General features: G+C 41.3%; 1 protein-coding gene across 2 annotated transcripts in view; it reads left to right on the forward strand.

Annotated features, from left to right (window-relative positions):
• Window positions 1–4,343, forward strand: part of LOC118763368 — a 39,831-nt gene extending 35,488 nt beyond the window's left edge. The window contains exons 5-6 of one of the 2 annotated variants that reach the window (XM_036502870.1): window positions 427–434; window positions 3,957–4,343. In XM_036502870.1, coding sequence (XP_036358763.1) covers window positions 427–434; window positions 3,957–4,176 — 228 coding nt within the window. In that variant the 3' untranslated portion in view covers window positions 4,177–4,343. The remainder of the gene's footprint in view (window positions 1–426; window positions 435–3,956) is intronic. The other variant, XM_036502871.1, reaches the window with a different exon arrangement.
• Window positions 4,344–14,171: the final 9,828 nt, after the last annotated feature.

Consider the following 14,171-nt stretch of genomic DNA (forward strand, 5'->3'; position numbering starts at 1 on the left):
ACACACACACACCAGCTCATACACACACATAAACACACACACACCAGCTCATACACACACATAACACACACACACACACACACACACACACACACACACACGCACTCACACACACACACGGTTTCCATTTAGTGTTTGACCGTTACTTAAAATTGTATAGTACACACAACCTGAAAACCATGTTCTACCCTGTGCGTATTCCCTATTCAAACTCCCATCTCTAAGTACAAAAACTGCAAACACAGTCCCTTATTCCGCTCATCAAGTTCTCAGTTTTCAAGCAAAAATTTACTGGTATGTAGAGTTTCTTTCTGTATTCTTTCTTACCTGTCGTGTGACACTTAAAAATGGTTAACATTGTTTCCTGTAATTTGGAAACAACGGTCCGGAGACTAGCTTGAAAAAGGAGAATATATGTTTCCTTTCCTTGAAGCTTTAAATTTAATTTGTTCAGTTGGTTGAAAATGCCCTCAATGTACGCAACCCTTTTATTCCATGCTTCATCTTCGAAGCGAGCTACAAGATCTTTCTTTTTTTGAACCTCCAGGAATAGCTTTATCTCATTTTTCATCACGAAAACACGATTAACAACGTTCCCTTTCGATAACCAACGTACTTCTACGTAGAAAAGAAGGACTTCGTCCTTTGCATAGTTCTTTGAATAGCCGAGTGTTGAGTGCTGCAGTCTTTACATAATTTACAATTTTGATTACAGAATCAAGCACTTCCTGCAGAGAGGCATGGAGAGTCTTACTGACGAGAGCATATCAGTGGATCATGCAGTGGATGCCTTTGACTTGATGTGCTAGCTTCTTCATTCTCGACAAGACTCCTGACTTCGATCCCAGCGTAGCCAGTACTCCATCCGTACAAACCCCACACATGTTTTCCCATTGAAGGCCTTCCTCCTGGAAAAAATTTTTAACTTTTTCCATGACATCATCAGATTTTGTAGTGGTTTCAAGTGCAGTGCAGAACAAGAATTCGTCTTTAATGTCACCTGAATTAATGTATCTCACGAAGATAAGCGACTGAGAAGATGAACTTACATGTGTTGACTCATCGAGCTCAAAGGAGAACAACGGAGACGCCTTGATTTCGGTCAGAACCTACTCCTTCACATCCATAGACATTTTAGAAATGCGCCTCTCTATAGTAATATTTGACAGGACTACTTGCTGTATCTTCTTTTCACGGGCTTCGCCAAGAAAACGATTTACTGCTTTCAATATGCATAGTTTTAGAAGTATTTCTCCAATCGTGTGAGGCTTTTTTTCTTTAGCAATTTCTACCGCAATTTCATATGAAGCTTCCACTAAGGCTACACTCTGCTGCTGAAACGACCCACTGGCATCGACTCTTTAACTTTTGAGGCACCGTTCATGCCGTTTCAAGCAATGTAAATCCTTCTTTGCATGTTCTGGATGTTTCGTCTCGAGATGACGCTTGAGTTTCGATGGTTTCATTGACACTGCACTCGGGACAGCATGACACAAAACACACTGTGGTTTCCCGATGTCGTCATTGGTGAACATAGTGGTGAAGCCAGTGTTGAGGTAGCATTTTGAATATCTGCGCCGTTTAGCCATAGATTCAAATCTGCCAATAGAATAAAATCATATAGAATAGATTCAATTAGAAAATATACGAGAAACTGGAATAAAAACATGTCTCCACTCAAAATCTCACACCACAACAACATACCTGCTAGACATAACTCACCTCTACTGCACTAAAAACCGGCGAGACGCATGACACAATCACCACAGCTCGCTGACTTATGCCACGCACTTCTGGCACCGCATCCCAGTTCGGGTCAGTCGCGCGATTCGTCATCTACCAATCAGTGACGGGCATGCGACTCACGTGTCGACAGCGAGCGCGCGCACATGCACACACACACACACACACACACACACACACACACGGGACGCACTACAGCAGTAAGATTAACTGAGCGCACATGCTAAACAGACACTCAAGCATACGTACAATCACATACTCGCTAGTACAGGCGCATATATACACATTCACGCATACAGACACCCCAATGTCATCTAATGACATTGAATCGCTGTAACACGTTTTTTTTTTTGCACTGTAACGAAAACAAAAAAGTGTCTAAGAGCGTAAATTTGTGATTGATGACTTAAGGCTTCGCGACTCCACGCCACCAGGGGGTCGAAAACCACCGGTCGAGAACCCCTGCTCTATAGTATATAAAAGAAAGGATGATCCATTGACCATGTTGTTTAGCTGATAGAAATATGTTAATTCTTGGTAACTCCTCCATTATCAAGCACTTTTCCTCACTCTGCACCTCACTCAAGATAAACCAATGGGTTTCGGGAAAATTTGTCAAGCGACGATCAAATCTGTTCACTGTCACAGCTCACGTTTATAATATAAGTTATAGCATGCTGAGGCCTCGCTAAGTAACAGTCGGAGTAGTAAAACAGTAGTTATTTCAAAGTAGTAATATAACCAAATAGTAAAGAATTAAACTATCGAAGTTTTGTAGATATCTACCATAATTAATAAACTATCGAAGTTTTGTAGATATCTACTGTCCACATTCGAACTTTAAGAGATAGCTTCCTCCCAGTTCGTTTCCGAGGAAAATCAGTTAATATATACAGCATGAGGCTCCAATTTCTATCCCAGCTCCATGTAATTTAACTGGACATTGGTCAAGCTACAAAAGCTGGTGAATATAGACTTATCTTTCCAGGGGCAGAGTTACAAGTTCTCCCAAACGTCTTGGTTAATGAATGATTCTTTTATTATTTCGTAATCCTTCAGCGTAGCACGAAATATAGATTTGCGATTCTGAAATTATTTGCTAGGGTCTATTTACAATATTGACCCTGTATTGTTCTGACAACTCCATCATTTCAAAGTTCATCTAGAGACAGTGTTGACTAATATTTGTTCGTGCTGCCGTCCAATTCCTCAACATCAGTCATGAAGACAAAAATGTTAAGATGATACTGCAAGATATAAGTTTCAACGGTTGTTATGTATTCCAAAGTCAATATCTATACAGCAAAAGAAAGTGGGGTATGATGTGAAGGATATTCGGTTGTTATTTGTAGCTATATGAATAACACAGCCAAAAAGTGGATTGAAGGGCATTGTTGGGGTGAAGAACAGATCTGGTAGGCTGCAGAAAGCTCCTGAGAAGGCAAAGAATGCAGTTAAGCATGAAACATGAATGTGTAACTGAAATTTGAGGTTCTAAATTCTATGGATATTTTGCCACATTGTGTAAGAACAACATTAAAAATCCTTGGATATGAACGAAGAGTTGCAAGAAATAAGCCTATGATTTTAAAATCCAATAAGACCAAAAGTTTCAACTGGACTAAAAAGTTTTGTAACAAAGAAAACAAATGTTACTTATCTATAATTTGGTCTAATAACAGTAACTCTTGCCAGATTTTGCAATTCTATGTAGATATACTTTGTGGCTCGTCTTTCGGTGAGGGAATCGATCAGATATAATTATGATTTTTAACATAACCACAAAACTGCAACCTTATGATGAAGAAATAGTTAATTAAAATCTACTTCAGTATTCAATTAATGCTTATTTTACCAACCTCAAGATGTTTGGACAGTGAGCGGAAATATACGTAACTGAATACAGCTAGACACTTTGTCTATTGTTTCATTAATTGTGCCATTAGCAGCTGTTGTATATATATTCATATTAACAGCAACAGTAAAATGGTAGTGATGATATTACTACCACTGCCACAGTACGATACCGAAATGACTGTCACATTCATTGATGACGTCATAGTTGAAAGTAAATCATTATTGAATAATTTAGTTTTATTTCTCTGCATTGAGAATCAATTTGAATTGACCAGCATAAATACCACAGAAATGGCTGACCGTTCACAATATCCAGATGATCTAAACGAGGAATTAGAGCTTGCTACATCACGTCAGCTACATAGTCCAAAATATGTATCAGAATATCACTTCAATGTAAGGCCATCACAACTACATCGAAATTTACTGGAACCTAACAATGCAGATCAAACACATAGATCATCAATGCATCATCACGTCATTCCATGTCTCCGTATAGGTCCCGACATTCACTACCACGCTGGAGCAGATCAATGCCATCATTTCGAGATGATTTATATCGTACTTATCCACTGAGTCTTGCAACTAGTAGAAAACTGGCACCCATATTTCTACATAATTTAACCTATCAAGGGTACTCTACTGCCTACACAACACCATCACCGCATGGATTGCAACGTCTATCTGAACAAAAAGTATCTCCTCTCGTAACATGGGACCCTGATACTTCGAGACAGAGTCGTGATATTTGGAGGTATGGGCCAAGCACGGCATCAAGACATACGGCAAGACGTGTTCATAGCACTAGTACATTACCGACAGAAAAAACAGAATTCCGTCATACTCGCATTGAGAGCTTTAGGAATAGCACACCACAACGACATGGGACATCAAGTTTACGTATCAGAAGCCCATCAACATCAGAACCACCATTTCATGATAGTCATATTTCGAGCTCTGAACAAAGCTCAGGGTCACGATATTCGTTAACAATCCACCTTGGTAACAGTTCAGAGGAATATAGGGCACGTGACTTACATTCAACAGATACAATTTCTGATCTTGGAGAATTTGAACATCTAGTATCTCCTGATTCTTCGAGAGGGACTTCTGATTCTGACGACTATTTTACGGCATTCGGAGAAGATGCACATAATCCAGATTCGTCAAGTGGGTCATGTTTTTCAGATTATATCGGTGAAATGGAACATCTGTCAGAAAATGAAATAAGGTCTCATCTCTTAAACAGAGTGTGGGATAGTGCATTTTATCGTCAATATTCTCGAAGCCAGAGAGTTTCGCGAATTAGACCTGAAATGCCAAACGTTGGACAATGTGTATTTGAACAACAAATATCTCCTGACGCAACGCGGGATGCTGACACAACGCCGGACACTGATGCAACGGGGGAACCTGACGTAACACGGGACCCTGACGCTTCCAGACAAACTCGTGATTCTGATGACAATTTGGCATCATTTGGAAAAGATGCACGTAGTCTAGATTCGTCAAGTGGGTCATGTTTTTCAGATTATATCGGTGAAATGGAACATCTGTCAGCGGATGAAATTAGGTCCCATCCGTTAAACAGAGTGTGGGATAGAGCATTTTATCCTCGAAATCCTCCGAACAATAGAGTTTCGCGAATTATACCTGAAATGCCAAACGTTGAACAATGTGTATTTGAACAACAATTATCTCCTTACGCAACGCGGGATCCTGAAACAACGCGGGACACTGACGCAGCACTGGACTCTGACACTTTCAGACGAACTCGTGACTCTGATGACTATTTGGCAGCATTTGGAGAAGATGCACATAATCCAGATTCGTCAAGAGGGTCATGTTTTTCAGATTATATCGGTGAAATGGAACCTCTGTCTGCGAATGAAATAAGGTCTCATCCCTTAAGCAGGCTGTGGGATAGAGCAATTTATCGTCGATATCCTCGAAGCCAGAGAGTTTCGCGGATTAGACCTGAAATGCCAAACGTTGAACAATGTGTATTTGAACAACAAATATCTCCTGACGCTATGCGGGATGCTGACACAAGGCGGGACCGTGACACAACGCGGGACCCTGACGCAGTGAGCGACCCTGACACTTCCAGACGAACTCGTGACTCTGATGACTATTTGGCAGCATTTGGAGAAGATGCACATAGTCCAGATTCGTCAAGTGGGTCATGTTTTTCAGATTATATCGGTGAAATGGAAGCTCTGTCTGCGAATGAAATAAGGTCTCACCCCTTAAGCAGGCTGTGGGATAGAGCATTTTATCGTCGATATCCTCCAGGCCAGAGAGTTCCACGAATTAGACCTGAAATGCCAAACGTTGGACAATGTGTATTTGAACAACAAATATCTCCTGACGCAACGCGGGATGCTGACACAACGCGGGACAATGATGGAACGCGGGACCCTGACGCAACACAGGATCCTGATACTTCCAGACGAACTCGTGATTCTGACGAATATTTGGCAGCATTTGGAGAAGATGCACGTAGTCCAGATTCGTCAAGAGGGTCATGTTTTTCAGATTTTATCGATGAAATGGAACATCTGTCAGCGGATGAAGTAAGGTCTCACCTCTTAAACAGGCTGTGGGATAGAGCATTTTATCGTCAATACCCTCGAAGCCAGAGAGTTTCGCGAATTAGACCTGAAATGCCAAACGTTGGACAATGTGTATTTGAACAACAAATATCTCCTGACGCAACGCAGGATGCTGACACAACGCGGGATGCTGACACAACGCGGGATGCTGACACAACGCGAGACCGTGACATAACGTGGGAACCTAACGTAGCACGGGATTCTGACACTTCCAGACGAACTCGTGACTCTGATGACTGTTTGACAGCATTTGGAGAAGATGCACATAGTCCAGATTCGTCAAGTGGGTCATGTTTTTCAGATTATATTGGTGAAATGGAAGCTCTGTCAGCGGATGAAATAAGGTCTCATCCCTTAAGCAGATTGTGGGATAGAGCATTTTATCGTCAATATCCTCCAGGCCAGAGAGTTCCTCGAATTAGACCTGAAATGCCAAACGTTGAACAATGTGTATTTGAACAACAAATATCTCCTGACGCAACGCTGGATGCTGACACAACGCCGGACACTGACGGAACGCGGGACCCTGACGCAACACAGGACCCTGATACTTCCAGACGAACTCGTGATTCTGACAAATATTTAGCATCATTTGGAGAAGGTGCTCATAATCGAGATTCGTCAAGTGGGTCATGTTTTTCAGATTATATCGGTGAAATGGAACATCTGTCAGCGGATGAAGTAAGGTCTCATCCCTTAAGCAGGCTGTGGGATAGAGCATTTTATCATCAATACCCTCGAGGCCAGAGAGTTCCACGAATTAGACCTGAAATGCCAAACGTTGAACAATGTGTATTTGAACAACAAGTAATACCTCTCGTTGCACGGGACTCTGATATCTCGAGGGAAAGAAGAACAGGAGTTCGTCGTCGTCTCTTTGAGAGCACCGGGAGAAGCACACCAACACGGGATAGAACATCAAGTTTACATAGCATCAATTCGTTATCACCAGTGCCATCATTTCGTGATCATCGTGTTTCGAGCCCTGAGCAAAGCTCATCGCCACGATATTCGTTACTAAGACCACTTCGCAGCACTTCAGAGGAATATAGTGCACGTCACTCTCAAACGACAGATTCAAGTTCTGATACTGAACAATTTGAACATCTAGTATGTCATGACTCAACACAGGTCTTTGACACTTTGAGACAAATATTTGACGATGATTTGGCTGCATTTGGAGATGAATATATTCCACGGCCAGAGAGTGATTCCTCAAGTGGTTCATGTTTTGCAGATTATGTCGGTCAACTTAATCCTCTCTCAGCGGATGAAATACAATCTCATTTCTTAAATATGGTGTGGCATACAGCATTTTATCAGCGAAATGCTCTAAGCCAGAGATTTTCGGCAATTAGGCCTGAAATGCCATTAGTTGATCAATGTCTATTTCAACAAGCAACAGAGGAATCTGATGTCTCGAGATGGAGTTATGAATCTTCGAGCGATGAGCCAAGCGCATCATCAGGATATACGGCTAGTCCCTTTGAGAGCACCGGGAGAAGCGCACCAACACGAGATAGAACATCAAGTTTACGTAGCATCAATTCGTTATCACCAGTGCCATCATTTCGTGATCATCGTATTTCGAGCCCTGAGCAAAGCTCATCGCCACGATATTCGTTACCAAGACCACTTCGCAGCACTTCAGAGAAATATAGTGCACGTCACTCTCAAACGACAGGTACAAGTTCTGATACTGAACAATTTGAACATCTAGAATCGCATGACTCAACACAGGACTTTTACACTTTGAGACAATTATTTGACGATGATTTGGTTGCATTAGGAGATGAATATATTCCACGGTCAGAGAGTGATTCCTCAAGTGGTTCATGTTTTGCAGATTATGTCGGTCAACTTAATCCTCTCTCAGCGGATGAAATACAACCTCATTTCTTAAACAGGGTGTGGCATACAGCATTTCATCAGCGAAATGCTCTAAGCCAGAGATCTTCGGCAATTAAACCTGAAATGCCATTAGTTGATCAATGTCTATTTCAACAACAAGTAATACCGCCCGTTGCACGGGACTGATATCTCGAGACGGTGTTGTGATGCTTTGAGCCATGAGCCAAGTCCACCATCAGGATATAGGGCGATAAGTTTTCAAAGCATCAGTACGATCATTGAGGAAAGGTTATTTGAATAAAATGAACATTTTCAATTAAATATAACTGAAAAAGATATATTGTATTTTAATATGAAAAAATGCACAACTTCTGAAATTATCTCCATATAACAATGGCCGATACAACATTATATAGGAAGAGAAGGGACCATAAAATAGAGAAAGAGAGCGAGATAGAGAAAGAGATAATGAAAGTTAATATGGGAGGTGCGCGATGCTTACACTTACAAGACTTAGTTGTAATAGTCAACAATGAGTCAAGGTACACTACACACACACACACACACACACACACACACATTCACTGGCTCTCTCTCACACACACACACACACATTCACTGGCTCTCTCTCTCACACACACAAACACACGATTACAGTTAGACAGGAAGAATCTTAGGGACAGAAAAGAAAACGAGGAGGGGCTGTAAATAACAGACAAGTTAAGGGTGGAGTTATACAAATGAGAAATTTGTTTTATCTAATTCTATTTTCGGATAATAAATAATATCTTTTGAAAATTGTAATTGATTTCTTCATTTAGTATAAGTACTAAGAGATTTCATAAAAGTTAGATTATAATTTTACATACAAATTAACGATAACTAGCACTGTGACCCGGCAACGCCGGGTCATAGTGCTAGTGCATGCATATACAGCTGCGTGCGTGCGCACATACACGCGAGTACTGTCCAAATCTCCGACCAATCACATACAGCTACCTGGAATTCAATTGGCGTATCAAGTTTCGAGCATTTTGATTGGGTTTTGGATAGAAAACTCACAAAAAAGTGACTTCTATTGATTTTTTAATGGCTTTGTGGGGTGACTGGGGAAATGTAAAGATGTGCACGACCACCCTTGGACGGTTTTGAATGACCATAGAAAGTGCGAGCCCTCAACTGAAAAATTGTGGATTTGTATAAAGGACATAGATACAGACATTTTGCCGTTGGAACTCAGAACGTAACGGCAGACGAAATACGGCTGGGCGAAATGCGTAGCCGTATTTCGTCTGCCGTTACGTTCTGAGTTCAAATTCCGCCGAGGTCGACTTTGCCTTTCATCCTTCCGGGGTCGATAAATTAAGTACCAGTTCACTGGGGTCGATGTAATCGACTTAATCCGTTTGTTTGTCCTTGTTTGTCCTCTCTGTGTTCAGCCCCTTGTGGGTAGTAAAGAAATATATATACATAGAGATGAAAATGATAATTTTTTTACCAATGCTCCAGGCATTCAACTTGAAAGAATCAACCTATTAAACGTCGATCTAGCGAATATTGCGATAACTAACAAGGTGCTAGCTATCAGAATCGTTACCGCACCGGACAAAATACTTAAGGACATTTCGTTCGTCTTTATGTTCAAATTCCGCCGACGTCAACTTTTTCATTTTATCCTTTCGAGCAGAGAAAATAAGGACTAATCTAGTTTTGAGATCGACCCGCTCCGCTGAAATTGCTGGCCTCGTACCAAACTTTGAAGCCAATACTGTAACAATCAACTATCTTTTTAGTTTTTGCTTTAACTTCAAAACCTCGGTACAATATTAACTGCAGTTCAGTAAATCTGGATGAAATGAAGAGAATGGTGTTTGACAGAAAGTAAAATAAAAGTAAATGTATCACCAGACAATATTATTCACAATCATACACAATCTACTATAGCCTCGGGCTGACCAAAGCCTTGCGAGTGGATTTGGTAGACAGAAACTGAAAGAAGTCCGTCGTATATATGTATGTATATTTATATATATATATATATATATATATATATATATATATATATATATATATATATATATATATATATATATATAATGTTAATCCAAACAAGAAAGCACAAAAAAAACACAACAGCGCGAGGACGTGGAACAAATATAGTATTATTGGACGCTCAGGAAAGAAGGAAAGAAGGAGGGTTTAACGTTTCGAGCGGAGCTCTTCGTCGGAAACATAGGAGAAAGAAAGATCCAGAGAAGGGAAGACAGAGGAAAAAAAATCGCCAACGGTACACACGAGGTCACACACACACACACACACACACACACATATATATATATATATATATATATATATATATGTGTGTGTGTGTGTGTGTGTGTCTGTGTTTGTCCCCCAACATCGCTTGACAACCGATGCTGGTGTATTTATGTCCCCGTAACTTAGCGGTTCGGCAAAAGAGACCGATTGAATAAATACTATGCTTACAAAGAATAAGTCCTGGGGTTGATTTACTCGACAAAAGGCGGTGCTCCAGCATGGCCTCAGTCAAATGACTGAAACAAGTAAAAGAGTATAAGAGTAAAATCACTATCATTTCTAAATGACATTGATCAGACAAACATGAAGTATGGTGTTTCACCATTTATATTGACCTTCTCATGTATGAAGCCCAATATTATGAGGACTGGCCTCACCCCTTTATTCATATCTTCGACAGGTACCTTCTATCAACAAAACATAGCCCTCACCGTCCATAACATAATTTCTAAAGTTTTAATGTATAAAGTCATGTGAAACGGTCAAACAGACATGTAAATACTTTAAAAAGGCAAAAAAAAAGTTCTCAACGAAGTTTTTCACGAAAAGTTGCACAAATCTGTCCTGATCGAGAGGCCTATCTGTCGCGGAAGGTATGCTCTGACAAGGAATAAATAAAAATTTATATAAAACTGTCTATTATAAAAATTGCCTGGCAACGACGGGCTATTGATCTAGTGCATGTATATATATATATATATAAGAAAATGGAAGAACAGATTCCTTTCAATCATCAACTTACAGATAATACCAATTCATATTATTTATTAACTACTTAAATAGGAACATCCAAATCCAACAGAATAAAACAGCATAAAACAATATACATCTATAAGTAAGATAATGCCATAAAAATAATACATATAAAATGGATCTTACAGCTATTTCAGTCTGTAGATAAAGTCAGTCTGTAGATAAAGGTATCTCATTGTGCCTATATTAGTCATATGTATTGAGGTAATATGCACTTAAAAATGAGTTACTTATATATATATATCCCAAGGCCTTGGCTATATACATATATATGTGCTGGGACCCCCTTCGGTCATGACTAACCATGGGATTGCACCTAGAAAGTTACCCTCCCAGGCACAAGTCCGGGCAAAGTTGTTTATGGAAGACCAGCAGTCACCCATGCATACCGGCCTCTCCTTTCCACGGCACCAGTGTTATCCAAGGGAAAGGCGAAGGCCGATACAGCTTGGTACCTGTGACGTCGCAACTCATTTCTACAGCTGAGTGAACTGAAGCAACGTGAAATAAAGTGCCTTGTTCAAAGAACACAACACGCAGCCCAGTCCAGGATTCGAACTCACAATCTCACGATCGTAAGCTCGACGCTCTAACCACTGAGTCATGATAATGATGGTGATGATGATGATGATATATATGATGATGATGATGATATATATATATATATATATATATATATATATATATATATATATATATATATAATATATATATATATATATATAAAAGGAAGGGAGGGGGCGATACAAAACAGACACCAAGTGTGGGGGTTTACATGCAATGAAAGGATTAGATATATAAATTTAAAAAGTCATAGAAAGAGGTTTAAGTATACTTAAACCTCTTTCTATGAAAAGGAAGGGGAATATACATAGTATACAAAGCTTAAGAAAAGAAGGATATAGATGTAGTCCACCTGATACAGGATGACCTCTAGCGATAATCGAAGAACTCCACTGTCCAAGATCTCCCTGAACACCAAGGGCGAGTAACTTCTCCAATTCCTTTTTCCGATTCAGGTCTACACTTAGAGAGGTACCACCCACTCTTGCCATTTTTGCAACTTTGGATAAACTCACACGAGGACAGCAATTCCCTCTCCACCCTCAGTTTCCTTTTCCAATGAAACTTGAAGAAATCAATGAGAGTTCTACCAAAGAAGAATATATTTGTCCTCATGCCTTTCAGCCTCGTCCACCAGACAAACCTCTTTCGCCACAGACACCAGGCAAAGGAAAACTGCATTCGCTGCCCCATTAAAGGAAGGCAACGGGGCAGTCATCATTATGGACTTGGCCAACAGACGCATACGTTTCATACGTGACAACAGCTGTTAAACATAACCCCACGAGTCAGCAATACCCGGACACTGAATGAAAGCGTGTAGAACGGTTTCGTCACCCTGCTCGCACCTTGGACGATTCTGTATGACAGCACATTTATGCCTATAGAGTTTATCTTGAACTGCATATTATCCATGATAGTTCCCGACCGGAAAGTCCTCATGATAGACTGGCCAGTTCATTTTCGTTTCCCCGAGAAAATCGTCGCACTTTCCCGCCACTAATCTTCTAAAATTTCTTAAGCGGAACATACCGACTGGTAGAGGACTGTGAGCGCCTGACGACATTCTAGGTGCCAGATGCCCAGTCTTGGTCTTTTCTTAATCCAGGACTGCAGCTCTGTTAAGGAGACAAGCTGCGGAAAGGCGAGCCTCTCAAACGGAATCCACACACGTTCGCCGTCCAGAAACCGTTGCAGGTGGCGCAACCTAAGGGCGTGTCTGCGCGTTAGAAGCCACGGTATACCTAATCCACCACTCAGAAGGTGCTGACAACAGACTGACCGCCTGACCATTGGAACGCGTCTCTTTCACAAAAATGTGAATAGAGACGCTCTAACCTGGTCAAATAGTAACCGAGGCAAGGCACGATGGTCAGACGATAAATGGTAATAGAAGCGATGTAGGCATTCGTCACTTCCGCCCGACATTTTAAGGACGGCTTCCTTTCAGCCCTATTCGTCAACGTTTTCGCTAGCACCTCTGTACATCCCCATTGTCGGGTCCTTCTTCAGCACTGTCACCACATCCGGCTAACAACACTAGGAATTCTCCTGTTCTGTTGCCAGTTGCGGTAGACGTCTGTCAAAAGGTCACCAAACAAATCTGGCATGAATACATAGAATTCAAAGGGCAGACCATCTAAACCTGGTTGTTTGCGACTAGTGCAATTGCTCATCGCTTCCCGATTTTCAGCGGCTGTTATCGGCTTTTCACATAACCTTGCATCCGCTGCCGAGAAGCGCAGCACGCCGTCCAGGTCCGAACTGAAGTCCGCTATTGTCGTCGATCTTTCGCCCTCCCCAAACAGCTGTGCAAAGTGCTGCTGGAATGTCGCACACATCTGCTCGGAGCTGAGTAGCACGCGCCTGCTGCAACCCGTCAAAGAGCTGATCGAAAGCTTTCGACTGATCTAAATTGATCAGGGCCTCACCGAAGCTTTAGTCTTTCTCTACGATGTAGCGCACAAAGCGGAGGTTGCCGTCGATAGACGTGCTCGAGATTTCACACATTTGTGCCTCCCCGACCTGACTGCTGATGACAAATGCCAACCTTTCCGCTAACACTTGGGCCAGAATCTTAAAATTTGTATTTAGTAGAGTTATGGATCGAAAATTCCCTGACACGTCCCCATTATGGGTGACCTTTCTCAGCAGCGTTATCACATCTCTGCAAACAGTACTAGGAGTTCTTCCATTCTGCTCCCAGTTATTGTAGACGGCTGCCAAACGAATCTGGCATAAATACATAGAATTCGCAGGGCAGACCATTCCAAACTGGGCGATTTGCGACTTGTGCATTTGTTCATCCCGCATTTCAGTGACTATAATCGGCGTCTGTTACCAAAATCCGTGATAGGCCGTCCGTTACCGTCGTCGACCCATCACCCTCCCAAACAGTCACGCAAAGTACTGCTGGAAAGCCGCACACATTTGCTCAGAACCGAGTAGCACGCACCCGTCTTTATCCAT

The sequence above is a fragment of the Octopus sinensis genome, linkage group LG5, assembly GCF_006345805.1.
Source record: "Octopus sinensis linkage group LG5, ASM634580v1, whole genome shotgun sequence".
Taxonomy (NCBI): Eukaryota; Metazoa; Mollusca; class Cephalopoda; order Octopoda; family Octopodidae; genus Octopus; species Octopus sinensis.